The sequence below is a fragment of the Meles meles genome, chromosome 11 (assembly GCF_922984935.1).
Source record: "Meles meles chromosome 11, mMelMel3.1 paternal haplotype, whole genome shotgun sequence".
In the NCBI taxonomy this organism is placed as follows: domain Eukaryota; kingdom Metazoa; phylum Chordata; class Mammalia; order Carnivora; family Mustelidae; genus Meles; species Meles meles.
In genome coordinates, this window is record NC_060076.1 from 7,997,363 (window position 1) to 8,023,516 (window position 26,154).

Sequence of the window (26,154 nt, forward strand, 5' to 3'; positions counted from 1 at the left end):
ACATAAAATCACGGGTGTTGTGAACATTCTAGTATCTATACTTGTAAACACAGGCGTGAGAGTCCATAGGGAAAAAAAGATGTCATTTTTTTCTCACCACTCGAGTTCACAAACCCCTTGAATTCTATCCACAGACCCTGGCCACCCTCTGTATCGTATTTTCCTCTGCTTGGGGACAGTGCTTTCCTGGGGGCCCAACATTTACTTCCTTAAGAAGTAAGAACTTTCTAACCCAAGCCTGGAAGCTTGAAGAAGGAATTCCAGGGGCGACCAGACCGGGACACGCTATGACGTGTGTGTAGCTGTGCGTGCATTCAACCATTCGGACGTGGAGCAGAGACCTTGGCTCCCCTCCTCTCCAGTCCCTGGGCCACTGGAGGTTTCCTGTTTTCTGACTTCCCAGCTAACAACTCTGGAACCCCGCGGTCTCTCCAGGGCAGCATCACCGGCATTACCCGGGAGCTTGTAGAAATGCAGGAGCTTGGGCTCTAGCCCAGATCCACTGAATCCAAACCCGAATTTTTACTAGCTCCACAGGTGGTTTGTATGTACGTGAACCTTGCACTAGAACATTCCTGAGATGTAAAGACGCTTGGAGGCCTGACAGTCCCAGTGACTTTTCCTGGCCAGAACCCAAGATCCCGGTATTTTGGGGTTTTGTCATGTGACATGGGCTACCCAGAAGACAAGCATGAGCTATTCTTTCTTTCTTTCTTTCTTTCTTTCTTTCTTTCTTTCTTTCTTTTTTTTAGTACAGTTGACACAAAATGTTACATTAGTTTCTGGTGTATGAGGCAGTGATTCAAGTTTATACATTATGCTATGCTCACCACAAGTGCAGTTCCTACGATCACCATACAACTCTATTAAAATATCATTGACTATATTCCTATGACTTATTCATTCCAAAACTGGAAGCCTCTATCTCCTATTCCCCTTCACCCATTTTGTCCAGCTCCCCATCTCCTCCCCTCTAGAAATCCTCAGCTTATCTTCTATATTTATACGTCTGAGACTGCTTTTTGTTTATTCATTTGGTTTTTTGTTGTTGCTGTTTTTAGATACCACACGAAGGAAATCATATTGCATTTGTCTTTCTCAGTCTGACTTATTTCACTTGGCATAACACTCTCTAGGTCCATCTGCATTATCACAAAGGGCATGACCTCATTCTTTTTTATGGCTTGTAATATTTTTATGGTGTGTTTATGTGTGTGATCACATCTTCCTTCTCCATTCATCTATCAAAGGACTCTTAGGTTGCTTCCATTATCAATAATACAATAAACATAGGGTGATTATCTTTTTGGATTAGTGTTTTCATTGTCTTTAGGAAATTACCCAGTAATGGAATTATTGGATCAGATGGTATTCCTATTTTTAATTTTCTGAAGGACCTCCGTATTCTTTTCCACAGTGGCTACCCCAATTTAGATTCCCACAAACAATGCACAAGGGTTCCTTTTTCTCTACATCCTCACCAACACTCGTTATTTCTTGTCTTTCTGATTTTAGCCATGCTGATAGGTGTGAGGTGGTACCTCACTGTGGTTCTGATTTCCATTTCCTTGATAGCAAGGCCCATGCAAATAGGGCTTCTGGACAAGATGGCGCCCAGAACCTCTCCTTCCACGCAACATGGTCACGTGGGGGAGATGGAACCAGGAAGATATGCGGGATGACCAGACAAGTTAAAGTTGGGGCTTTTGTAAAAAAAAAAAATTCTCTGATTTGGCCTTGGACTGGGAAACTGTGAGAGTCTCATGGCACAGGTAATGTCAGGGATGTCTCTGAAGTCTCCCAACACCCAAGACCCTTCTAGCCACATGGTCCCTGCCTTATGCAGCATTATATTATTTATTCCCAGACCCTAAGGCTGTAGCTTCAAAGATGATGAGCCCCAGAAGCCACAGGTGAGGCCACAAAAGGGTTCCTGCAGCCACGTGCCATGCCCACGGCTCAGTGGTTACACTGACTGTGATCTAAGCAGTTTTCACGAACTGGTGTGGTGCCCTCTGATCACAACCTAAAGCAAAGGGAAAGCATCAGCCCCCAAAGTTCTTATTGTTTCAAAATGCACATTTAGCAGATGAGGAGAACAGGGTGGAGGGAAGTCGTGGGCACCCAGGGCCGGGGCTGCTGCCTACCTTTGTCGGGGTTATTCAGCTGGAAGATATCGGGGTGCTCGGGGTCGTCAGGCAGCTGCACCATCCAGCCCACCACGGAGACTTTTTTGCCGGGTGTGGATTTATACTGGGGAAGAACAACAGTATAACCAGGAGGCCCATGCCCCTCGCTCCCTGGGGAAGCCGAGCTGGGCCTGGAAAGGTTCCTTCCCGCCCCTGCCCCCTCCCCTGCTTTCCTCCCCCTGCCCCCTCCCCCCAGCTCACACCACCTGAAGTCCCAGTATGGAGAGTCCTCTCCTGGGACTTACGTGTTTTCTGTCTGTGCCCCGCAAGGACTTGGCTCCGTAGTACAGGAGGGTGGATCCCGAGAGTATGACCCAGTACCTGGTCCATGAGGACAGCTACGGAGGAAGGGGAGGCAGGGTGGTAACGCTGCATGTGGGGGGGGGGTGGAGTCCCCCCTCCCTGCCTGATTCCCAGCCACGTGGGTGGAAGGGTGTCCCCTTCCTGCCAACCAGTGCCAGCGCAGGCCTCATCTCTCCCCCTGGCCCCACAGGCATCCGTGTCACCACAGCCGGGGCCTGGGGGAGGGAGAGCCTCCCCATCAGCGCCTCTGGGCTCGGAGCCCTGACTCCCCTCTCTGGCTCCTTTACTCCGAGAGCCTTGCATTTTTTTCACCTTGTTTAAAGCAATGCCAAGGCTTAATTTCTGTGTGTTCAGGTGACTTGGGCCCAAGAAGGTCCTGGGGAAAAACATTTTCAAAACACGGACATGCCAAACCATAGGCTAGTCGAACCATAGTATCTGCGCTGGCGTGCTGGGGCTGGGACTGAATGACAGCGCGTGGGAAGTCTGCAGGGTTCCAAGGGGGAGAAGCCAACAGAGCAGAGCTACAGGTATTCTTTCTGCTTCTCTAGGCAGCAAGGCTGGGATTCCCTCTTCAGGGGGCTCTGCTCCTGAGTTTAGGGAAAATCACTTCAACGAGCCTTTTGGTTTGCAAAGGTGAAGCAAGTATCGGATCCTGCAAGGAACCAGGTTGAGAGGAGCGAGGCCGACCGTTCCGAATCACAGCCCACAAGAGCCCCTCTCCACGCTGGATGCAGCTCCGGGGCTGGCAAGTGACAGCGCGGGCTGTCAGACGCGTCTGACGACACCCACACATGTCCATAACACACATGCACACACGTGTCCAACTGAAAGAAGCTTCATGAAGCAAACGTAGCTTTATTGTACATATGGGATGCTGCTGTTTTCCATTCTACTCTATTCTGCTCACAAATACAGGCCACGACCCACTGGACTGGCTGCATCACTCACTACCGGGCTGGCCAACATCTGGGAAAACTCTGCTGGCAGGGACGCTGTCTCGCCCTGACTCAGAATGACCGAGGCCTGAACTCTAAGTGTGGGAGAGAAGCAGGCAGGTCCATACAACAGGCCAGATCCAGGGCCCCATGTCACAGAATGCTCTGGGAGAATCTGGGCCCTAGATGAAGCCTAGGGCCAGGGTGAAGACTCCCCTTACCCATGAGCCACTGGCACCTGCAGACAGGGCAGTGTCTGGAGGGGACAGCTGGGCTGGTGCCCTGGCACCTTCACGGTGGGCACAGGTAAGAGGGGGTGGTTTCAGGGGGTTCCACGGGCAAGGGCCAGAGCAGGAGCAGGAGGGCAGAGCAGATGGGAGCGGATGCCGCCTGGAGACGCAGCCCACTGTCTGCTGGTAGGAAATTCTTGTATGGATGCTCCGTGGTAACAGTTCGGGGGTCCCTGCATGTGGCTGAGGCCCTGTTGTTGGGGTAGGTCATGGAGCCAGTGACTTGGGGGTCTGGCACAGGTGACCTGGGAACAAGTGGTAGAGCCTCAAAGGCCTCCTGATGCTGCTGCCACGGGAGAGAGGGCACCTGCGGCTGGGGCTCGGGTGCAGGCTGTGCCGGTCCTCTCAGGGGCAGTTTCAACCCAACGCCCGGGGTCTGTGGGTTTCCACTGCCCTCGTCACAGCTCTGGGTCACCACGTGCTCGCTGTGTGCACGGCCGTGACAGTCTTGCCGAGTCCTCGGCGACCTAGGCACTATTATATCCCAGTTTACAGATGTGGGGAGCTAGGCCCTTGCCCTCTCAGTGGCACAGCCAGGGCCAGAGCCCAGGGCCCTCCCCAGGGGCCCTGCTGCCTCTGGACGGAGGTGGGTCTGCACTTACCGCGGGTCTCCGGCCTTCCTTGAGCAGAGTTTTCCTCCTCAGAGGCCCCTCCATGGTGGGCACTGTGGCCGAGCTCCCCAGCGTACAGATGCACGGGCCTGTGGGGCTGGGGGGAGACCACCAGTCAGACACTGTCCTGGAGGAGCCGCGCTCAGGCGCCCCCTCCCTCCCAGCTCCCCACTGCCAAGTCCATGATGCTGTGCCAGGCCAGAGGACTCAACGTGGTCGGGGCAGGTGGCCCTGCGCCGGCCACGGCTGCGAACTTTCACCTCCCCTTGCCTTTCCAAGTGCCTCAGGCCCTAGGCTTGGTGCAGAGCTTCTTGTAACCCAGACCCCAGGAGCACGGCCTCCTGCTCCTGACCTCCGCGGTGGCTTCCTCCTGGCCCTCCCGAGCTTCTACCTTCCTCTCTACCTGGAGAGCCTGGGGCTCAGCAGCCCCTCCTTGTGTTGGCAGCAGCCTGGAGAAGCAGTGAGCAAGCGTGGGAAGGTGGCGGTGGAGTGAGAAGCGGGACCAGGGAGCGCCGCCAAGCCCAGTGCCTTTGCCTCAGGGCTTCGGGCGCCACCTACAGGTGAAGACAGCCAAGTGCAGCACCGGCTGGGACCTGCCCAGAGGCTCTGGATGGCTTCCGGTCACTGGGTAGGGGTCTCCCACAGGAATCTCCCTCAACTGGGTGCCCTGCTCTTCCTCCATAGGTGGGTAAACGGTACCACCATTCACGTGGCTGCCTGAACTAGAGACCTGGGGGGTTTCTCCTCTTACCCCTCCACCCCTCCAACCTACTCGATCCCAAGGATGAACCAACCCCACGTCCTACGTATGCCTGACGGCCCCGCTCAGCCATCTCACTCCCCCCACCTTAGGCCAGAACTTGCTCTCCCTTTGAGCCACTGCCCAATGCTCTTCCCTGGCCTCCCTCAGGCCAGCCTTGCCTTCCTCCTGCATGCTTTCCAGCTCTCCATGCCACGGAGCATGACGACCTGGTCATGCCACTGTTTGTCACTCCCCCACCCCTGCCCCCTGGCTGGGCCCCATCTCCCCAGCCTCATCTCTACCCCTCACCTCTCACTCCCCAAGCCGCCCTGCTCTTCCTGCCTCCCTTTGGCTTGGGGTGCTCTCATCCCTACACCTCCCCTCCCTGTATTTGGATCGTTCCTATCACTCTTCCAGTCATTTCTCCAGAGAGGCCTTCCGAGCTCTCCCCTCGCAGAACAGCCCACCTCCTCTCTGGGACCATCAGGGATCTGGGATTATCGGTTCAGTCTCTGTTTCCCATGGCAGCAGCCTCTTGGACTGTGGCTTATCCAGCAGCCGCGAGCACAGCACTCGGCGTCCACCAAGCGGCCTAGAGCTAGCTGTCGAGTAAATGAGCACACAACAAATGGATACCTGTAGACGCAGCTCCGCGTTCTGGGAGAATTCCGAACCGGAACCCGCCAGTTGGGCCCCAGCGTGGCATACAGACGTCCCCTGCTTCAGAAGAAAATGGGTGAGATTTAGCAACAACCGCGAACCACCAGACACTCGGAGGAAGCAAGGGCATCTCAGACTCTGTGAGCATCGGCTCAGGAGGCTCCGACCCCAGCTCTTCCCGCACCGCCTACATCAAGCTGCAGACACATCTGGAGCTGCCAGGTCTGGGAACACGACGCCCCCGGAGCCACCATCAGTGCGTGTCAGACGGTGACTAAAATCAGGGCACACGCACTTACCCAGTGTGAAGCCGACATGTTTAATAGAAAATGCCGTCCAGCCCAAACAGTCATGGTGAATCCAATTACAAGGGCACACAGAACTGTGGGCAGTCTTGCATGTCGGGCCCGGGGGGTGTTTGGGGGGGGGTGCGCACCATCCTCATTCACCAGGACACAGCTGAATTCCTCTGTTTGCTGTGTCCTCTCCACCGGACGCCTCCTCTGCTGGCCCCCGCTGGACCCCTGCCCTCTCCCGGTGGGCTGCTCCTCTGCCTTCTCTCCCACCTGGTGTCCCTTTGCAAAGGGAGCCTTTGCAGGGGAAGGTTCAGCTTCCAGAGTGAGAAGTTTAACCCATTTGGGGGGTGGGGAGGCTTCCATCTTTCTGTCTCTCCTTTTCACCCTTCCTTTCCTCTTTCAGCAGGATGATTTCCTGTGTCCATGTGGTCCTCCAACACCTGCTCACCCCCGCAGCACGGCGTCTCCCTGGGTCGTTGCTTTCCTGGCCCATTGGCCAAACAGGAACGTAACCCAATTTATAAGGTCAGACAAGGTTAGGACCGCCTTTGCAGTTCCTTGCTGCCAGTCCTAGGTCGCTGCACACGGCTCCACGGCACCGGACACCTGGCGGGGTGGGGGGGACACGTTCATTCACAGCGGCAGGTCCGTCCTAGCGTAAGTGAGCTCAGGTGCCTCCAAGGCGGGCTCGCGTGGCTCCCTGCCCCTCGGTCCTCCACTTGAGAAGGAACAGTTCTTGATGACCATCTTGGGTCTGTTGTACAGAGGCCCAAGTTCAGGGCAGGGGGGAGTCTGATGGCTGTCTAGGCCAGCTGCCCGTCAGCCCCTCTTTAGGTAAAAAGCCATAGCATTTGCTTGGCCCCTCAAGTTCTCAGAGGTTACGGCTCTCAGCCTGTCACACCTGGGTGACAGATGATGGTTCCAGGCTGACCCCAGCCCCACCACGAGCCGTGGCGCGGATGAGGCCCCAGCTCGCCCAATTCCCAGCCCACGGGCCGGATCGCCTCCTCCCTCCCCCCACCAATTCAGAAAGAGGCTTGCAGTGCAGTGAGTGAGCGGGACATCACAGGTCATGACTAATCTGCTCTCACTTATGGAAAGCTCCAGGATTCTCACCGTTACCGGAACACTGCCGAGTCCCTTGCAACATGGCATAGCCCCGTGCGGAAGCAGGCTGCTCCGAGGACTCGCGATGGGCTGCCTCCAGGTGCTTTCCTCCCCAGCCCAGCCACTACCAGAGATTTCCTAGGAGTCGGGGCAGGGTCCAACAGCGAACCTTTCTGCGATGACATTCCTCGTGCCCAGGGGACATCTCCCCCTTTGATCTGGATTCCTGCTCTGAGCTGCGACCTGTCTGGAGTCGGAGATGGAGCCTCCCTTTCCAGAGCTGGGTCCTCTGGCCCCTTCTTCTCCACCTTTCTTCTTGTCTTCTTGCCCTGGTGCCCAAGGATAAGTTGCGGCGACAGGGGGCGGTCCATGATGTCCAGTAGTTCCACCAACGGGGGCACGTGGTTGGCGTCCTCTGCTACCTTCCCTCCGTCCTCTGCTACCTTCCCTCCGTCCTCTGCTACCTTCCCTCCGTCCTCTGCTACCTTCCCTCCATCCTCTCCTTTCTGAGATAGTGCACGGCTGCACGCTCAGCAGACGTTTGCCTGACTGACACTTGTCAAAGGGGAGCTTTAACTCGGCATCTTCCAGCCTGTCTAGCCTTTTAAGCAGCCTTTCTCCATGTCCTTCCAAAAGGCACAGGGTGCTCCCCAGTGCGCTGGGCTGGTGGGAGGAATGCAGGGGTGCGGAGCTCACTGGTGAGTGAGGCTTGCACGTGCAAGGCCACGACACTCAACCATCTCACTGGAGCTTTATTTAAGCTCATTGTCTTCCCCAGAATAGGGAAACTGAGGCTCAGTGATGTGAAGACACTTGACCAAGGCACAAGCCCAGTAAGCCAGGATCTGAACCCTGTTCGGACTCTACAGCCCAAGCTCCTCCCACGCCTTTCAGGGTCGCAGGGAGGCTGAGGCGCCACATGTGGTCGAGTCTGTCACGGGGACTGGGTCTACCCTGTGGGTGGCGTCGGGGCATTTTCCTCCCGGAGGCACCACTCTTGCGGGTCTCTGCTGCAGCTCACACTGATCGGGCTTTGTCCGTGTCTGTGAGACCGGATGGCCCCAGCAGCCGTGGGCCCCGGATCTCCCGGGGTGGGATCACAGCTCCCTCGGCCCTCCGTCCCTGTGCTAGAGTAATCTTCCGGGGGTTTTGGAGACTGGCGCTTAAGAGTCGCTGCCATTTATCAGCTGGGGACCATGAGACACGCCACTCCTCCAGCCTCCACGAGGGGCACTGTTCCCGCCCTGCCCTAGATGAGGAGACAGAGGCTCAGGCAGGTGAATCCACTGAGCGCACCGCACTGGCCTGCCATTAGGGTTGGAGACTCAAGTATTCACAATGGGAGGCTGACTTTCCTGTGTGAGCAGAGGGCCTATGTTTGTCAAGCTGCTCCCAGTAGGGAAGTCAGAGCCTGCTTCCCTGAACCCTGGAGGAGTGCCCCTGGCTGTGAAGGTCAGCATAATGGTGACTTTTCCCTAAGGCCAGCTTTCAGAACAGCCAGGGTTGTGGTGGCCAGCCTTCGCCCCCAGGGGAGCCCTGCAGGGCTGGAGGAGGGCTGTGACGGTTGGGGTGACTCTGGCTGGACCCAAGCAGGCTAGAATCAGCACAGAGGAGCCAGGATCTTCAGCCCCTGGAAACAATCTGATCACGGCCCTGCTTTGAGATTTGCTATTTGAATGTTCAGGGCCAGAAAAATGAAAAAATGAACGGGCAGTCATATCTGGTAAACTCAGAAGTCAGAGGATCTCTTGGACGAACATGGGGGTTCCCACTCCAGAATCACGGACACCTTTCCCAGCATGATGCCAGGGCAGAATGTGGCTGAAAGTAATGTGCCCCAGGGAGGCCATTCTACTGTTTCCTCTCTAGGATGATCTTGGGCAGTGGTGGGGAGGAAGGATGCAGCAGCCAACCCTACTCATGGGAAGTCTGGTCTGGGGAAGGTGGAGGCTGGCAACTAAGTAGAACACGTCAGTCCCAAATGCTGTACAAAATGATAATGGTGGTGGCAGTGGCGATAATGATAAGGATGGGCTGACGAGAATGACGGTATGGTGATGATGATGGGGTGATGGAGAGGATGGGGATGATAAGGATGGGATGATGGAGATAAGGGGGTGATGGGGACGTTGGGGATGGAAAGGATGGGATGACGGAGATGATGGGGTGATAGGGATGGTGGGGATGATCAGGATGGGATGACGGAGATGATGGGGATGACGGGAATGATGATGACGGAGATGATAGAGATGGGATCATGGAGATGATGGGGATGATGGGGGTGGTGGAGATGATAAGGATGGGATGATGGAGGTGATGAGGTGATGGGGATGATAAGGATGGGATGATGGGGTGATGGGGATGACAGGAATGATGATGATGGAGATGATGGGGATGATGGTGATGATAAGGATGGGATGATGGAGATGATGGGGATGATGGGGATGATGGGAACGACGAAGTGACAGTGATGATGGGGATATGAGGATGGAACGGTAGGGATGATGGTGTGGTGATGGGGATGATGGGTGCTAGGCAATGTGCTAAGCGGTACTTGTTTATTATCTTGTCCAATCACACTGGGATTTTCTATCCTGAAAATAAGGAATACTTAGGCAGGCACTATTTTTTGTTTGTTTGTTTAAGTAGGCTCCACGCCCAGCAGGGAACCCAATGTGAGGCTTGAACTCACAACCCTGAGATTGAGACCTGAGCTGAGATCACGAGTTGGATGCTTAACTGGCTGAGATACCCAGGCGCCCCAGGCAGGCTCTACTCTGAACCCCATCTTATAGATAAGGCATCTGAGGCTTGGAGAGGTGGAGTAACTTGCCCAAGGTCACAACACTAGGGAGAGGAAGAGTGGATAGAGCTGTTGGGGCAGAAGCAGCCAGGGTCCTGCCTGGGCCAAGAGCATCAGGAGAACGCAGACTAGCCGAGGCAGGTCTGAAACCATCTTCCCCTCAGCGGTTTTCTAGGTACATGTTAGGTAGCATCATGGAGATTAAATTTCAGAAAGCCCCGCGTCCCTGTTGCTGGTTTAGGAAGCTGCGGAATAGGGAGAAGTCTTTGGTAATAATTACACTGGGGTCTTAGTAGCCTTGTCTTAGCAGAAGTAGGGTCCTCCGCCCCATTCTACTATGTCAAGTACATAGAGCCCCTTGAGGTAGGAGTGGGCCTGTGGAAGGGCCCAGGAAATGCTGTTCATCAACCATGTGTCCACCTGTACCAGCAAACTTTAAACGGAAGCCGTCCCATTAGGCCAGAGCTTGGTCCCAGCCACTTCGGAAGACTGACCTCATCTGCAGGCAGGAAACTGCCACCCTGAGCTCTGCTGGACCTTGGGACGTCCCTTCCAGCAGTACTTGCCACGGACTTTTACTGCTGTAAGTCACTCACTCACTTCTCTCTGGGCAATGTCCCTGATCTACTGAGTGGGTCTCTAGGAGCCACATTTGAACTGCATGTTTAGCTGAGTGGACAGAACAACACCTGATCCAAGCCAGGTCAGTCAGATGTTCTCTCATGGCAATTAGGAACCAGATGTGAGAGAGAGAAGGAAAGTCAGGCTCTGCGGCTGGATGAAGCTGTAACACGTAAACGTGGGTGCTGCGAGGTGTTCCTCTTCCCCGCTGTGAGCTGAGAAGTCTAGAAACCTGGTCTGCAGAGCCAGAGGAGGGTGTGGCAGATACATGTGGAGAAGGACTGACTCAAGATGAAAGAAATCCCGCCCGCTGTCCAGGACCCGACTCTGAGGGGATGTGGGTACTGGAGGAGAGGTTGCGGGCTGAGATTTCTCAGTTGCCTGTGAAGCCACTGCAGCCCAAGGACAAGGTCAAGCCAAAGGCCCAGGGACTGCTGCCCACTGTTCTCTCAGAGGAGCCTGAGCTCCTTGGGTAGCCTCCTTGTCCAGACTTCAGGGTCTGTTGCTGAAAGCAAGGCAGCAATCTTTGGGGCAAGCCCGCATCAGAAGCTTGGCACATCGTCCCACTAGGCTGACACAGGAGGCGGAGGAAGCTGGAGCTGGGAAACCAGACCGATGGGTGGGTGCGGGCGGGACATGAGCCTGGAGATTCCTGGGCCTTGGCCACAGGGGTGGGAGGAAGGCAGTGAGACCCTCCTAGAAAGTCACCCTGAAAACAGCCACTCTCACATTGCACTTCAGTTAAAGGGACCCCTCACCACCAGGACTGCCTCTAGACCGGCCCTCCATCTCTTAAAATGCTGCAGAGTTTGGGGTTCAGAAGGTGGCTCTGTACCCTAGCAAACCTGGGCCATCTTCTAGAGTCCTCTGATTGTCTCAAGACAGGAAAAGGGTGTCTTTAAAAGCTCTGATTTGGAGGTAGCAGGCTGGGGGATCTGGTGCCATGACTCTACTTCCCTGGGGTCTCCCTAAAGATGGAAGATTCCACTGGCTAAGAACAAGGAACCCCACGCATGGAAACACTGCATCGCCCACCCTCCTTGGCACCCTGGGATGCTTGCGGGGCCGACTGTCTGCAGCAGCCTCTTAGACGGGTCCTCCCCACAGTTCCCTGTCACCCTGGAGGCCAGCCACACCTGGCTCCTCTGTCCCGTGACGACTGAACTGCCATCTGGGGACTTTCCTCTTCACCCCACCCAGAGACCCCTGCATCCCCTGCCTGCTGCCAAGAGGTACCACTGAGTGAAACTCTCAAAAAAGTCAAAGTTCCCAAGCACAGCAGCTCCACCTACGAGCTCCGTGTATCCTGGGAGCATCGTCACGTAGAGCTGGGGCTCCTGCCGCTCCGAGGCTGAGAGACAGGCCCAAGGTCACAGAGAGCTGGCCATCTTGACCCCAGGCCTCTCCCAGCGCTGTCGGCAGCATCGGGAAGCCAAACGGCGATTTTTCGATGGAGAGGCACACTAAGAGCTTTGGAGACGAGGACATACCACCGAGTCCGCCTCTCCTGCAGTGACGCGGAAGAGCCAGACTGAGCAGCCCGGGGCCACCTCCCATCCCGGCCCACGACGCGGGCCTCACAGCCTCCTCAGATCCCGAGACCCCTCTCGAGGGCCCACAGTGGTCCTCTTCACCAATGTCCCTGGGCTGCTGCTTAACCATCGCCTCGACAGGAAGCCACCCCTGACCCTGCAGTCTGACTCGGGGACCACGCTGGACACTCCCATGGAGAGCTGCGCGGCTTCAGGACCCTCTGCGGACCTGGCATCATCGATCTGTTCCATCTCCCAACCCGACCGGGAGCTGCGACTAGCGACCCTGCGCCCCCCCCCCCCCACCCCACCGGAAGGGGAAACAGCTCTGCTTCAGAGGGGACCGTCACTCTGGCCTCTCCCGTCCCCAAGGATCCCTCTGCCTCCTCCTTGCCTTTGCGCCACCCGTTTCCGGCGCTTCCTCACACACGGCTGATGTTGGGCTAGACGAGACGGATGGCTGAGGGCTTCGCGATGAGCTCTGTGACGTGCTTTTTCATATGTTACCTCTTAAAAAACCAATCAGTAAATGTTTCTGATGAACTCTTTTTTTTTTTTTAAAGAAATGTTAATTTTTTTCTGGGTGTAAAAGAAACATGTACCCATTGTGGCAGATGTGGAGAATATAGAAAAATAATGAAGGAAGGACATTCATTCAGTGGCCCTAGAACTCAGAGAGAACCGAGATGAGCGACATGACATACTTTTGTACATACATATGTGGTCACGTCTTATCATCCGTTTTGCTCCTATTTTTAAATATTCCATTTAAAATGAACTCTCAGGCTAATATTTTTGTTCTCACGTCAGTGCCAAATCAGGCATAAAAAGAAGCACCTGTTAGCTCTTGCTGATGGGTCTAAAATATTCTCTTCCCTCTTGGATTTCTGAGAAGCCTGAGGTTTGCTCGAGGCTAGCCTAGGGCAGTGTCCACAGTCCCTACTTGCCAGTTAAGCAAACACATGCTGAAAATGCCTTTTCACGGCCGCCTGCCTTCTCTCCTTGGGAAATCACGGTGTGATATGGGGTCCTCCTTCCACTTTTGTCCTCAGCCCAGGACACTGAGGCGAGAAAGGTGCAGGCTGGGACATGAGGTAGAGTCTTAAGAGGGGAGGGGGCCCACCCTCACCCCCCCACCCCTGGCCCCGTGACTCTGGCCTCGGGTTGTTGAGGGCGCTGACCCGGGACCACCACTCTGTTCTCATTCTGGGCCCCAAAGACAGGGGAGGGTCTTTACAGCAGCCAAACCAACTCCTCCCTGACCTGGCCACCTCAAGGCTGGTCTGTTCCCACAGGCCCTGTGGCCTGGCTGGGGCTGAGACAGAGGAAGCGACAGCAAGATGAGAGCGGCAGCAGGAGGCTCCCTTCGCCCCACGAGCCGTCGAGCACAGTCCTAGCAAGAACAGGATCGGGGGCTGCCATCCCTCCCTAAACCCACTCTGAGGGAGAGCAGCACAAAGTGTCCCCAGGGCCCTGTGGGCTCCATCACAGGAGCTCATTAAGGTCGCCACTCGAGGGAAGTACTGGGTGCAGCCTGGGTTCTGGCTGTCACTCAAGCCTTCAGGCCCCAGGGTGACACGGCTGTGGGTATGATCTCAGAGAAGGCAAACTTGCAAGACGAGACCAAATGACCCTGCACTCGGTCAGACAACTGGAACCCTCCTGCCCGCCCAGTCACAGTGGCATAAAGGGTGACTAAGCTGGGCCTGCCGACCGGTGGAGGGTCGTGTGCCGGTGGCATGCGTCACTAGCCTGGGACCTCCCTGTCCCTCATGCTGGTATTTGGCTCCATTTCTCTTCCTGGCCTAGGGCAAGAGTGTCGGCAGGGCCGGGGGCCTGGTGGACAAGTCAGTTGTGGGTTGTGACCCCTAAGCTTCGGGGCTGTGGGGCTGCCCCTGCCCTAGCCAGGCCTCTGGGGACTAGAGAAGCCGGGACCTCTTCATCACACCTCATTCCTCTGGGGGGGAGGAGGGGCTCTCCTGCGCCACTGGCTGTGGTCCTGAGGTCACTGTCTGCCCAGGCACACGTAAAAGGGTGGAGAAGGCTGTGTTCCCACGGGTTCGGTCAGGACCGGCAGATGGCATCCTGAGAAGGGAAGCTGTGCTTTGTTGAGTGTTTTGGAGGCTCTGGAAGAGGGAATCTGCTCCCCTTTGTAGAGCAAGAGCAAAGTAGCCTGGTGTGAAGGGAGGCCCCAGGGGGGCTGAGCACTGTGTGGGTGAAGGTGAGGCAGGGAGGCCCTATGAACTGTGGTCCCTGAGTTGTGCAGGAAAGAGTGGCATTTAGCAAAGGTTTCCAAAGGCCATGAGGCAAACCCTCCCCTCCAGCTCTCCCACGGGCCCTTCAGGAAAGTCTCAAACGCTCACATGCATTTGAGGGAGTGGATTCTTTCTGGTGGACATGGAAAGAGGCTAGCACAAGATGGAAATGCAGACCGGAGGCCCGGCCAAAGGAGTTAGAGGCCAAAGGGGGCAGCTTGGGTCTCGGGCTGGAGGGCTCATCCTAGCCCCACGGGCATCTTCCAAAGCAGGTGGTCTGCTCCCCTCATTGGGCTAGGATCCCAGAGAATGAGAAACATGACGTTCCCCCTGCCGGCTGCCAGAGACGGGGCTGGGCACCTGCATGGGCAAGCCAGCCAGGAGACCAGTTCTTGTGGGAGGTCCCACCCAAAAAGCAATTACTAGAACATTTCAATGAATAGTAAATCGAATGCCAAATTCTAAGTGAAAGAGAGAAAAGAGAAACGCTGTATGTCACAGGGCTCGCTACTGGTTGAGCAGCGCACCCTCTACGCGGCAGGAAGCCCCTCACTGTCTCCCTTCCTGATGGCTCTGCTCTGGTCACAGGAGCGCATCAGGAGCTACTTGCTGCCCTCAGCGACTAGCATGGTGTCTGGCAGGACGCAGTGGCTTCCTACATAGCCACGGACTGAAATGAATGAGGGAACCAATGAACCAGTGAGTAAGTTCTGGTCTGGATCCTGGCACCACGCAGAAGTTTCCCACTCAGTGTCCCCCCACTGGCCTGGGGCCGGGGGACACTGGCTTGCCCATAAGCCCTGTTTGTCATGGTCTCCCTAGGAGTCCCCTGATGGATGCTGACACAAGTTGGACTTTTACTCATGAGATCTGGAGTCCACTCTAGAGCCTGTCTGGCATCCCCACAGCCGGGCTGACCCCAGGGCACAGGCAGCGGGGCTCAATGGCCTGAGCAAGCTAGGCAAGAACAGAGCAAACGTCCCTCCGGGAGTCCTGCAGCAGGGACAGGGAGCAGGTTCCAAGGGCTCACGGTGTTTGTCCTCCCCCTTTCCGGCCCTCCATCTAGGCTCTCACAGACAGACTGACCAACGGACGTGGGACCAGTCCCTGTAGCTGTCACCACGGTCTCTGGACGGAGGCAGGAGCACAAAGAGCTCAGTGGCTCAGTGGTCAGGAGGATGTGGATTTGGATCAGCCCTTCAGCCCTGCCCTATCAGAGGAGAACGAAGCAGGACAAGTCACCTCGCCTCTCAGAGCCTGCGGACACTGGGAGTCACCGCTGTGTAGGGTTCTTGAGGATTTGGTGAGGCCAAGGCAGAGTCTGGCGCACAGGGAATGCTCGACAAAGATCACTTAAGACCTATCGCTTACGTCCCTCTGCCCTGTGAGAATGTCCTGGGTGGGTTCATCCCCTCTCTGGACATTTTACGATTATGGGGACTGATGAGACAGGAGGCTTCAGCACTAGAGGAGAAGTGAGGAGTGTGGAGGAGAGAGAGAGAATGTGTGTGTGAGTGTGTGAGCACACGCACACGTGTGTGTGGGTGTGTATATGTGAGCTGTGTGCGAATGTACGTGTGAGACTGTATACCCACATATGTGTGAGTACACGAGCGCACGTGTGTATGAATGTGTACACACACAGGGCATTTCTTAGGAAACGTGTGCACACGCACGTAGGAGACTGTGTGTGTAAGTCCGTGTGTGCGTGTGTAGAGTGTACGTAACGGTGGGGGTGTGCACACACACCCCTGCACGCTGCTGCAGGGGCTACTTCGAAGGACAGTGCAAATCCGCCTCGGCAGCTTTCCACGTCAGTGGATTTCTCCCCGCATCCCTCACACCCTGAGTCGCCAAGATGCCCCTTGACCTTTGGGGGCGCCGTAGCTATGGGCGCTCCCCATTCAGAGCCCATGAGCGCGTGGGGGACACGCAGTGGGTGGATTCCTGAGCAGGAGGCCCCACTCTGGGGGCAGAAGTGCTCACCGCAGGGAGCCAAACCCTGGGCTGGGATCCACTTCACGGTCACGGTCACGGTCACGGTCACGGTGCCCAAGGCCTGAGGCCACACGGGTGTAACACTCTCAGACCCCAGCAGGCGGAGCCACGTGCCCATCCCCACACCAGGCCCATCCCGGGCTTCTGGTTTTGAGAAGTCACATTTCAGACCAGATCTGCTCGTAGGTCACCTCGGCAGCTCGGCCTGAGGAAGAGGTGCCGGCCTCAGGCTCCCGGGCCCGCTCTGGGCCGGACGATGAGTGGGGCTGCTCAGAGCATGGGGCTGGGACCCCCGCCCCACGCCCATCCTGCTCTTCCACCCCCCACTCCGAGCGAGCCCCGCCCCTGGGCCGAGCTGACCTGCAGAGCCACAGGGCAGCCTCCCCAGGCTGGGCCAGTGAGGGGCAGTGGGGACGGCGCTGGTCCCTGCCCGGAGCCCTGAGTGCCGCCCTGGGAGAGAGGCTGAGCTGAGGCCACACTCACCTTTCCAGCCCTGAAGACATCTCTTCACTAAACTCTGAGCTCTCACTACTGCCTGGAAAAGGAACACAGATCAATGAGCGTGGCAGCCTCCCAGAAGAGGGGCCAACCCCACAGGAGTCCGTTCTCCGGGGTCAGCAGGCCCAGGGCCCTGAGCTCCACAGGCATGCGGGAGACACGGCATTCTGACCCGGGGGCATCCGTGTGACTGGGGGTTTTGCTGTTGCCACTTCTCACTCGCTCTCCTGGGACGGTCAAAGGAAGTCTCCGCTACTGTTCCCGGTAGGTCCTCCAACTTCCCACTGCCTCCTGCCCACCCCGACCCCGCAAGGCTGCTCCTGGCTGTGCACTGGCCCGCCAGGCCCTGTGCCCCTCAGCCTCCATGTCGGCCTGGCCTGGCCCTACCACGGCCTCCCTCCTGGACCACGGGAAACCGGTGCTAGAACAAGCCTCACCGAGTGAGGACCCGGGCCAAATGAGCACTTCTTTTCCCAAGGGCCGGGACTGTCACAGTAGCTGCCTGGCATGAGACAGAAGCCTTGGGGAAGTGGCCCCTTGCCTCCTGGCCAGCATACACAGGAGAGAGGGTCCATCTCCCCCAGCTGGCCCTCTGGGGCGGACTAGGACACCTGCTCGCCAAGGCCCGGCTCTGGCCGCAAGGACACCTCTCACTGCACACTGCCGAGTCCTCTGTGCTCTCCCTCAGGCCTTGGCACTGTCTCGCTTTGGCCCTCTGCGGGCCGCCTGCTGGCACCGACTCTGGGCAGGGGGAGAAGGGGAGGGAGGACGTCTCAGGTCCCTCGGGAGTCACAGGGTGGCGAGGGCTCCAAATAGGGCACATGCACGCATGGTTTTCAGCTCCATACAGAAAAGCTCCATACAAAGAGGAGCGGAGAACCAAACCGCCTGCTGATCCCTGTCTGGATACTGGAGAGTGTTGTGTCTGACTCAGTTTTCTGAGTCAAGGCCCGGGGCTCAGGCACAGCTCAGAAAAGTTTCCTGTGATGTAAAACAGCTATCCTGCTGCACAGCTAAGGCTTTGGGGCTGGCATTTTCCAGACTGGTTCCTTGGAACCTCCTCCCCATCACTACCTCATTCCAGAACACTCCAAGGAAAAGGGTCCCATGACCAGACTGGGAGAACCTGCAGACTCTACTGCCCTTCTGGTGATCCATAATGCCCACTGGCATATTCAAGGCTCTGAGAACAGACCTGCTCACCTGGTTCAACCCAGCCTTTCCCCACCATACTGACCCCGAATTCTTCTCTCTAGCATACTGACACCTATGAACCACGGGCTGCACTGTCCTGAGCTGTCATAAACCCCTGACTGGGTCCAGTGAGGATGACTTCCTCCCAGCCCAGAAGGGAGACATAGGCCCCGTTTGTCACAGTCTTTCTGGTGCTGGGAGAGAGCTGTCCCCTCCCCCCCAGTGATACTGACTCAGAGACCTGCCTCATTTCGCAGGTACTCGGGACCTGGGATTCCCTCCCCACCGCCCCTGCCCCCCGCCCCGGCCTGGCAACTCCCTAAGCCGCCACCACCCCTGGGAGGGCTCCCTGTGAAGGGAAGCAGACAGACACACAGACACACAGACTACGGAAACACAGGCAAACTGAAAGGGCACGGCCAGTGGACAGTGTACTTGTCTGATGGTTGTAATGACAGGTGACCCGGGCCCTACAGGAGGACAGGCCTGTGACCAGAGCACAACAGTGTCCTAGCTCTGACTCAGCCTCTCTCCATCCTGGCCTCAGCGATTCGGTTTGTGTTCCTTCCATGGACATAAGTACCATTTCTGGCTGAATCTCGAACACGCAATTTCATCCCTGAGGATCAATTTTTCATCCTCTGAAACTCTGGCTTCTCAGTGTGAAGACAAGTAGACAAGAAGAGCCCGGTGGCCCGCCCCGCTGCTGTCCCCAGGCAGCTTCCCCTACTTGGCTTGGCATACTGGGGCTTGTGGTGCCCCCAGAACAGAAGGCCCCCTGGGGCACAGCCAGGCTTTGGAGCTGCCAACCAGTGACAGTGGGTCTCAGGTGTGCGTCCGGTGGCTCCTTCCACCTGCCTGTTGCGCTCGGAGCACCCAGTGGAACCCCGGAGACCAGGAAACAGAGACCTCCCTGGCTCGGGCGGCTGCGATAGGGAGCCCTTTCTGCAGGGGGTGGGGGGCCACCGGGCGCTGCACAGTGACAGAGACAGACACGGAGCACACACCGGACGGTGGCCCGCCCGCTGTCGTGTGCAGGCCGGAGACGCTTACCTAGGGAGAGTCCATTGGTGACGGCAGAGGAGGAGGTGAGGGCGAGGGCCCTGCGGGGGCTGCGGGACTCTAGGACACTGTCGTCCAGCAGGTGCCTCGCTTTCTCCGATGGGAACGTCGCACTTTTACTCTCAACTACACTCAACTGACACATCATACTGGAAAACGGAAAGGAAGAAAGAAGGCAAAGCTCCTTATCTGCGGCGTAACAGCGAGCACACCTGCACGTGCGCGGGGGCCCTGAGCAGACGGCGCAGCTGGAGGAAAAGGACTTCCGCCCAGAACCATGGTGCAAGTCCAGGCTCTGCCCTAGCTCATGGCGTGACCTTGGGCAAGTTGTCTCCTTTCTCTGAGCCTCAGTTTCTCCATCTGTCAAATGGGGACTAATGATACTTGCCCTGCATCTCTCGGGAGGACAAGAAGGCTTAAATGAGCGGACAGTGCTTGCGAACGATGCAGCCACACAGGGGAAGGGGCGGCGTGACCTGCGGCCAGCACGCCTGGCTCTGGAGCCACATGTCTGGTCCAGATCCTTGTGTCAACCTTGCTCACAGCTGCAAAGTACTTCACCCGACTGCCTCAGAGGACGGCTTCTCATAAGGTATGAAGACAGCACCCACCTCGCACGCCTGCAGGGGCTCAAGGACGTAAGGCGCGGCAGGCACGTGGCAGAGCATCTAACCAGGGCAAAGCCCGAAACACTCAGAGACGACCCTCCCCCTCCGGCCTGTGAGGGACCCCAGGGCCAGCTTGGTGCCTGAGGCTTGTGTCTTAGTGGAGGAAGAAAGGAAGGGAGAGAGGGACGGAGGGAAGGAGAGGAGGGAAGAACAGAGGGAGGAGGGACCCAGCTGTTCAAGAGTCTGTGCCCAACACCGTGGGGACACAGGCCCGGCCACGATGAGGCCAGAAGGGAGCTGGGTGCCCCCCCGGCTGTCAGTCCCATACGGCCGGGCGAACCAGCGGCAGGCTCACTGCCCTGCGGGCTTTCTGAAACAATGGGTGAGCAGAGACCCTGAGCCCTGACACTGGCAGGTGCCCGTGCCTTGAGACACTTGGTGATGTCCTGGATGACAGTTATGATGTCCTGTGGACTCTGGAGTTTTCCATATGGGAGGCACTGAGCTTGGGTGAAGCTTCTGGAATCCCACCATCGTTTCCCTGCACTTCCCCACGTGCTTCCTCCACCAGCTCCCGAACCAGTGATGCTCACCACCAGTACATGGGCTGTGCTGCCCCAGACACCCTCCCAACTCCTCTGAGTCCGTGTCAGCCTGGGGAGAGGGCACCTGCCAAGGATACCGGGAGCGCTCAGCAGACGGATAAGGGAGCCCCCCAGTGGGCAAGCATTCCCAGCAAGCCTGGAGCCCAGGTCCCACACTCAGCCCAGTCTGGAGCCCACGGCGGGTGGTGGGGGGCGCGGGGAGCTGCTCAGTCACCCACTTGTTTCCCAGGCTGTGGCTCTTCCTGTGTCTCGGGACAGGGGGTGTGGGGAGGCTGCCTGCAACAGATGCGTCAGGACAGGTGGGCCGTCGGCTGAACCTCGCAGAGCTGGAGCCGGCGGAGGGGCCTGTGAACAGAACAGAGAGAGAGAGAGCCATGGTGGGGGCGGGCTGGGGAGGCTCAGAGGTGGTGGCCCCGGCGGGGTAAGGCCACTAGGCCCGGCTGTCGTAAGCAGGACAAGGTACACAGGAGCCTCGAGGTTTTCTACTCATGAGACGCGGACCCTCCCTGGCAGCATAACTGGCCTCTGAACTGTCAAGATGCTGGTGTCCTGCCGCGCACGGTGCCCCCGGACCGGGCAGCGCCACTGGCTAATACGGCGAACGTGCAGATGGAGGTGGGGGGCGCAGGTGGGAGGCAGGCGTGGGGACCGGCAGCCCAGCTTGGTCTCCCCATGGCAACACTTCTCCAGGGCACCCAGCTGGGTGGCAGAACTGAGAGGTCACAGTGTATCTTCTGACTCGAAGTCCATCGTCCGTGCCCTGTGCCCCTGTGGCCACTTTCTTTTCTCTGCTCATTCAGCCAAGGGGATGGGGGGCTTCTCGGGGAGGCAGCGGCTTTCCCGCGGTAGGGCATGGCGAGGGAGACAGGGGCTGAGGCACCAGGCCTATCCGTTACTGGCCGGTGACCTTGGACGGGTTATTTCACTTGCTCCCTGAGCCTCGGGTTCCTCATCTGGAAAGCAGGAGTAACTCAGCTGACCTTGCCGGTGGTTGGGAGGTCATGAGGTCATGTACGTGGAGTCTCACAGACAGTGCTCCTACTTGTTTGATTCTGGTAATTATTACCATGTCCTCCTTAGCCTTAGCCATGGGGTCAGTGGGAGGTCACGAGAGCAGGTTGGAGGGGTGGGGAGCTGGGGCCACAAACCGCACCGGGTGGCGAGTGCGGAGACTGAGGCAGAACCCTTTGTGTGGCCACGTCCTGGGCTATACAGTTGGAGGGGCATGGTCCCGACCACTATTGTACCCTTTTTTTTATTTCTGCGGCTTGGGAAGGGAAGTCTTGAAGGGAGGGGACCCCAGAGGCTGGTCTAGCCTTAGCTACCCAGGACAGACGCTGGAAGTAAGGGCCCGCGCTTCCACAAAGGAGTTGGCCGCTCCCTGCACAGCACAGCGACACACAGTGAGCCAACAGGCTGCTGCCCAGCCACGCGGGGGAGCTTCCCTGCAGGGCCTGTGAGGGCCACGCAGGGCTTCAGACCCTCCATCACAAGACGCTGCAGATCCACACGGGGCCTAAGGGCCCCCTGTCCTCCAGCACGCCTGGCTCATCCTCATTTTCATGTCCTAAATACTGAGCCCTGTTCCCAGCCTGTCACTGAAGAAAGCCGAGCTCCCTCCTGGTACTCTGGAAGGTTCAGGAGGCAGGGGAACGCTCCCCGCCGCTGGCTCACCGCTGCCTCCCGTCCACAACCCACAGTGCACACACACCTCCTCCCTCAGACCCCCGCACCCCACCACCAACCCCTCTGTCCTTGAGCCCCTTGCGCAGCTTGTGGACCTTTCCCTTTCAAGCGATGCTGTTCTTCACTTCCATGAGGAAACTGGCTGTCAGGTCCAGCTTGCGACTGTCACCGGTGGGCACACGCGGCTCCCTGCTGGGCCCCAGGGCTTGGAACCTGTCTCCTCCCAGTCTACCTGCTCCCTCTGAGAACTCACACCATCACCTCCCATTCTCTCCCTGGCCCCTTCCCCAGCCCTCTAAACACACCCTAGTCTCCCCTTCTCTGTGAAGTAAGGTCCCTTGGCCCTGTCTTCCTCCCAGCCAGCTGCGTCCCGTCAGAGGGCTATAATCCTCGCAGCTCTGCTCCTGCCCTCCACACCCAGCCTTCAAGTCACTGAAATCTGGTTTCCACACCCAATGACATTTCCATTGAGCTCCTTTTTGTGGAACTAATGAATACCCACTGTCCTTCTCACCAGAGCCTGTGGCATCTGGTGCCAGTGACCAGTCCTTCTCGAAACACCGCATGTCCTGGGTGTCTGGGTGTCCGTGTGTCTCACTCTCCTGCCTCTCTCCGTGCCTGTTCACCACGGTCGCTCTGGCTCCTCCGTGGGCTGCTTATCCTCCAACAAACTCTCACGCTTGTGTTTTCTACACACGCTTTCCTCTTTGGCTCCTGATTTTGATTTGATTTTAACTCACCAGATATGCTGATGACTCTGAAATGTACACTTTTCTGAGCCTGAAACCAACAGACCCAGGACATTTCCATCTGAACTTCTGTAGGGTGTCCCAAGTTCAGCTCAGTGAAGGCTGAACCTGGAGCCTCCTCCTCTATTTCCAGACGCTCCACCGCCTGGCCTGGAAGGTGGGGTCGTCTCGGCTTCTCCTAGACTGTGACTTGCCTCTTCTCTTCTTATCTCCTCTTTGATTGCCATACACAATCGCCAAGGCCCCCAGATTCTGCACATCTCCTCGTACCCATCACTCATGTCACTGCATGGTCTGAGTCCCCACACTTTATCTTCTGCCTCTGAAATCCAACCCCCATATGGCTTCATGAGTGTCTGAAAACATGAGGGGCACACGATCTTCTTGCTTGCAACTGCTGCTGGCATGGTGTTCACAGGCTGCCTGACGTGGCTATTTAAGCTGATCTTAAAATCTTCTTGCAAAAATAAAGGGAGGAAGTAGCCAAAACAGTTCTTAAGAATAGCAGAGGCCTCACCCTACCAGATATCAGAACAAAACACAAACAACAGTGATTCACATAGTGTGGTCTTGGGGCAGGGATAGAGAAACAGTTCAGTAAATCAGAAGGGAGAGCCCAGATTTGCTTCTTCATGGTGGTGGAACTACACATCAGTGGGGAAGGGAGGGTCTGTTCAGTATATGGCACGAAAACCACTAGGCTCCATTTGGAGAAAGATGAAATGAGAGTCCTCTCACCTTACATTACACAAGCGGGTCATGTCATGAATGTGAAAAACAAAAATGTGAGACTACTGGGAAAAAAATACAAGGCAATCTTTATGACCTTGGAGGAAGAAACGAAAAGCATAAACCCTAAAGGACAAAAAAAAAACAACCAAAAACTGAATACAGGGGCATCTGGCTGGCTCAGTCAATTAAGCGTCTGCCTTCGGCTCAGGTCATGACCCCAGGGTCCTGGGATCAAGCCCCACATCGGGCTCCCTGCTGAGCAGGGAGCCTGCTTCTCCCTCTCCCTCCGCCTGCCGCTCTGTCCACTGTGCTGTCTCTCTGTCAAATAAATAAATAAAATCTTGAAATAAAATAAAATAAAAAGGAAACATTTCTTCACCAAAACAAACAAATAAAAGATCGCAAAAACGATGTTAAAAGGCAAGTTGTAGTCTGGGAGAAGAGCTCTATCACCACATCACTAGCAAAGGATTCGTGTTGAGATACATGAAGAATTTCAAATATCGGTGAAGAGAGACAAACCGTACAGAGAAAATGGGTAAAGGACATAAATGGGAAATTCACAAAAGAGGAAGCCCACGTGACCAATCACTACAAGGAGACGTGCTTAACCTCACTGGGGATAAAGGGAATGCAAATTATATGGTAAAAGTGAGAAAAAACTCTTATTAGACTGTAAAAATGAATTAGCCTCACGATGTCAAGTGCTGGCTAGGATTTGAGAGGAGGGGGATGCTAGTTCGGGGCTCACAGGAGTGCCCAATACTTGGAAAGCAAGCGGCAATGGCGAGTGAAAGTGAAAGTGCCATGGCTCCGCGCAGGCGGTTCCAACTCGAGGAATCCGCGCTCAGCAAACGCCTGCAGAGATGCACAAGGAGACGCGTGCACAAGGATGTTCTACGTAGCACTGCGTCCAACAGCAGAAAAGGGGCAACAGTCCACACGGCCCTCAGGAGGGAGATGGATGAATGAGCTGTGGTCTATTCATCCAGCAAATTCTACAGAGCAGGAAAACCACGAAGAAACCAGATTTATAGGTATCGATGCAGATTAAGTCCTAGAAGCACCTAGAAGTGGAAAGTGTAAGGTGCAAAAGGCTGTTTACATTGAGGCATGATGCCATTTGTGTAAACATTTTAGAACATGCAAAGCATGTTCCAGTTCCAGGCTGCTGGAGGTATCTCAGAAGCAGGCTTTGACAGACCGATCCATGACAAGGATGCCCGAGAGGCGGGGCCTGGACTTTACCAACCAGCCACGGCCCGTGGAAGGCCTTCGAGGAGCGTGTGCAGGTACTGAAGCGTACTTCAGCTTGGCGTCTGAGGGCATCTTTCCCCGCAAGGCGGTCCACGCCATCATCAGCCCAGTTCACCGGGGGGTGGAGCAGAGGCATCTGGAGAAAAATGAGGTTTCTTGGGCCCATCCCGGAGGTTCTGATTTCATCGGCTTCAAGCGGATCTGGCCATTGCTCTCCAGGTGGCCGGCACGCGCACCCCAGTGAAGACATTCTGCGAAAAGCTGGGACAAAAGCAAGCTCAGGCCTGGAGGAAACGTCTCATGTGGCTGCCCCAGAGAGGAAAGGGAAGAATGGAGGCCGTCCTGGTTTGTTTTTGTTTTGCACTCATTGCTCAATAAGTGAATCCATGCGGAGGGCGGAATTCGCCTTGTTTATCAGTGCCATGGCCGCGGGATTACACTGACTGAGTCACCCTGGCTCCCACCATGGGTTCAGAAAGTGTTTTGTAAAGGTCAGCTTGCGCTGCTCCGGCCCCTGTGGCTTGAACCGGAACTCGACTCCCCGTGCTGTCACAGTAATAATGACGGTGATAATCACAGTCGAGTGTTCCGTGCCGGGGACCGGGGACCGAGGTGCGGGGTGTGCTGCCCTCCACGTCGGGGCTTCTCCCAGCAGCCCTGGTTCATAGGTGGGAGAGCCAGGGCCCATGCAGCAGCCACGTGCCGGACTTGAGCCCACGGCTCTCCCAGCGGGGGCGGGACAGGGAGTGGAGGGGCAGGTCTAGCAGTTCGAAGGTTGGGCGTACGGAAAATCTGAGGCAGAAAAAACAGCGTCACATTTGGGGTGCTCCGATAGAAGCAGGTGGCACTTCCTCCAGGAAGAGTGTGTTGCAAAAGGTCCAGCTGCTACACTTGCAGGTTAAGGTGGAGAAGACACACATCTATTATGCGCCAGCTGCATGCCAGGCTTGTCCCAACACCTCAACATCCTATTTCATTAACTCGCAGGCAGCTGGCAATTTTACAGTCGCCATTTGAAAGAGACATCTGAGGCACATGAGGTCACGCCCTGGAGGGGTGCTGGCCATGTTTCCTCAGCTGGCTGAGTGTGCTGGGCTGTGCCTAGAGAGCTGGACCCCCAAAGCTCTTCTGGTAACCTTGGTGGCTATCCCACTCACTTCTGCTCACTCCTTTCTCACCTGCCTCCAGGTGCTCCCCGCATCCTGGCTCTGACTCGCGTGTGCTGCTCTCCTAAGGCCTGCGGATACGCCCTTGGTTTCTTCCGCTGGGCTCCTGATTCTCCCAGAGAGAATCAAGGCCCAGATCCGCCTCCCTCTTCTTGCTGCTTTGCACGGCCTTGGGAGGCCTGCCTGGCCTTGGATGGCCCTCAGCCCAGCCGAGGGGAAGGGTGGGAGGCCCAGGCAGAAGAGGCTGTATCT

The 26,154-nt window shown here is 56.6% G+C and overlaps 1 protein-coding gene across 15 annotated transcripts in view; it reads right to left on the reverse strand.

Annotated features, from left to right (window-relative positions):
* Window positions 1-26,154, reverse strand: part of RALGPS1 (Ral GEF with PH domain and SH3 binding motif 1) — a 274,225-nt gene that overhangs the window by 6,755 nt on the left and 241,316 nt on the right. For 9 of the 15 annotated variants that reach the window (XM_046022361.1, XM_046022367.1, XM_046022366.1 and 6 more), the window contains 7 exons: window positions 20,531-20,657; window positions 19,091-19,248; window positions 16,829-16,880; window positions 5,710-5,793; window positions 4,323-4,428; window positions 2,435-2,527; window positions 2,148-2,253 (listed from right to left, as the gene is read on the reverse strand). In XM_046022361.1, the coding sequence (XP_045878317.1) occupies window positions 2,148-2,253; window positions 2,435-2,527; window positions 4,323-4,428; window positions 5,710-5,793; window positions 16,829-16,880; window positions 19,091-19,248; window positions 20,531-20,657 (726 nt within the window). Of the gene's footprint in view, window positions 1-2,147; window positions 2,254-2,434; window positions 2,528-4,322; window positions 4,429-5,709; window positions 5,794-6,032; window positions 6,636-16,828; window positions 16,881-19,090; window positions 19,249-20,530; window positions 20,658-26,154 lie in introns of those variants that run through there. The other 6 variants (XM_046022370.1, XM_046022368.1, XM_046022365.1 and 3 more) reach the window with 5 other exon arrangements.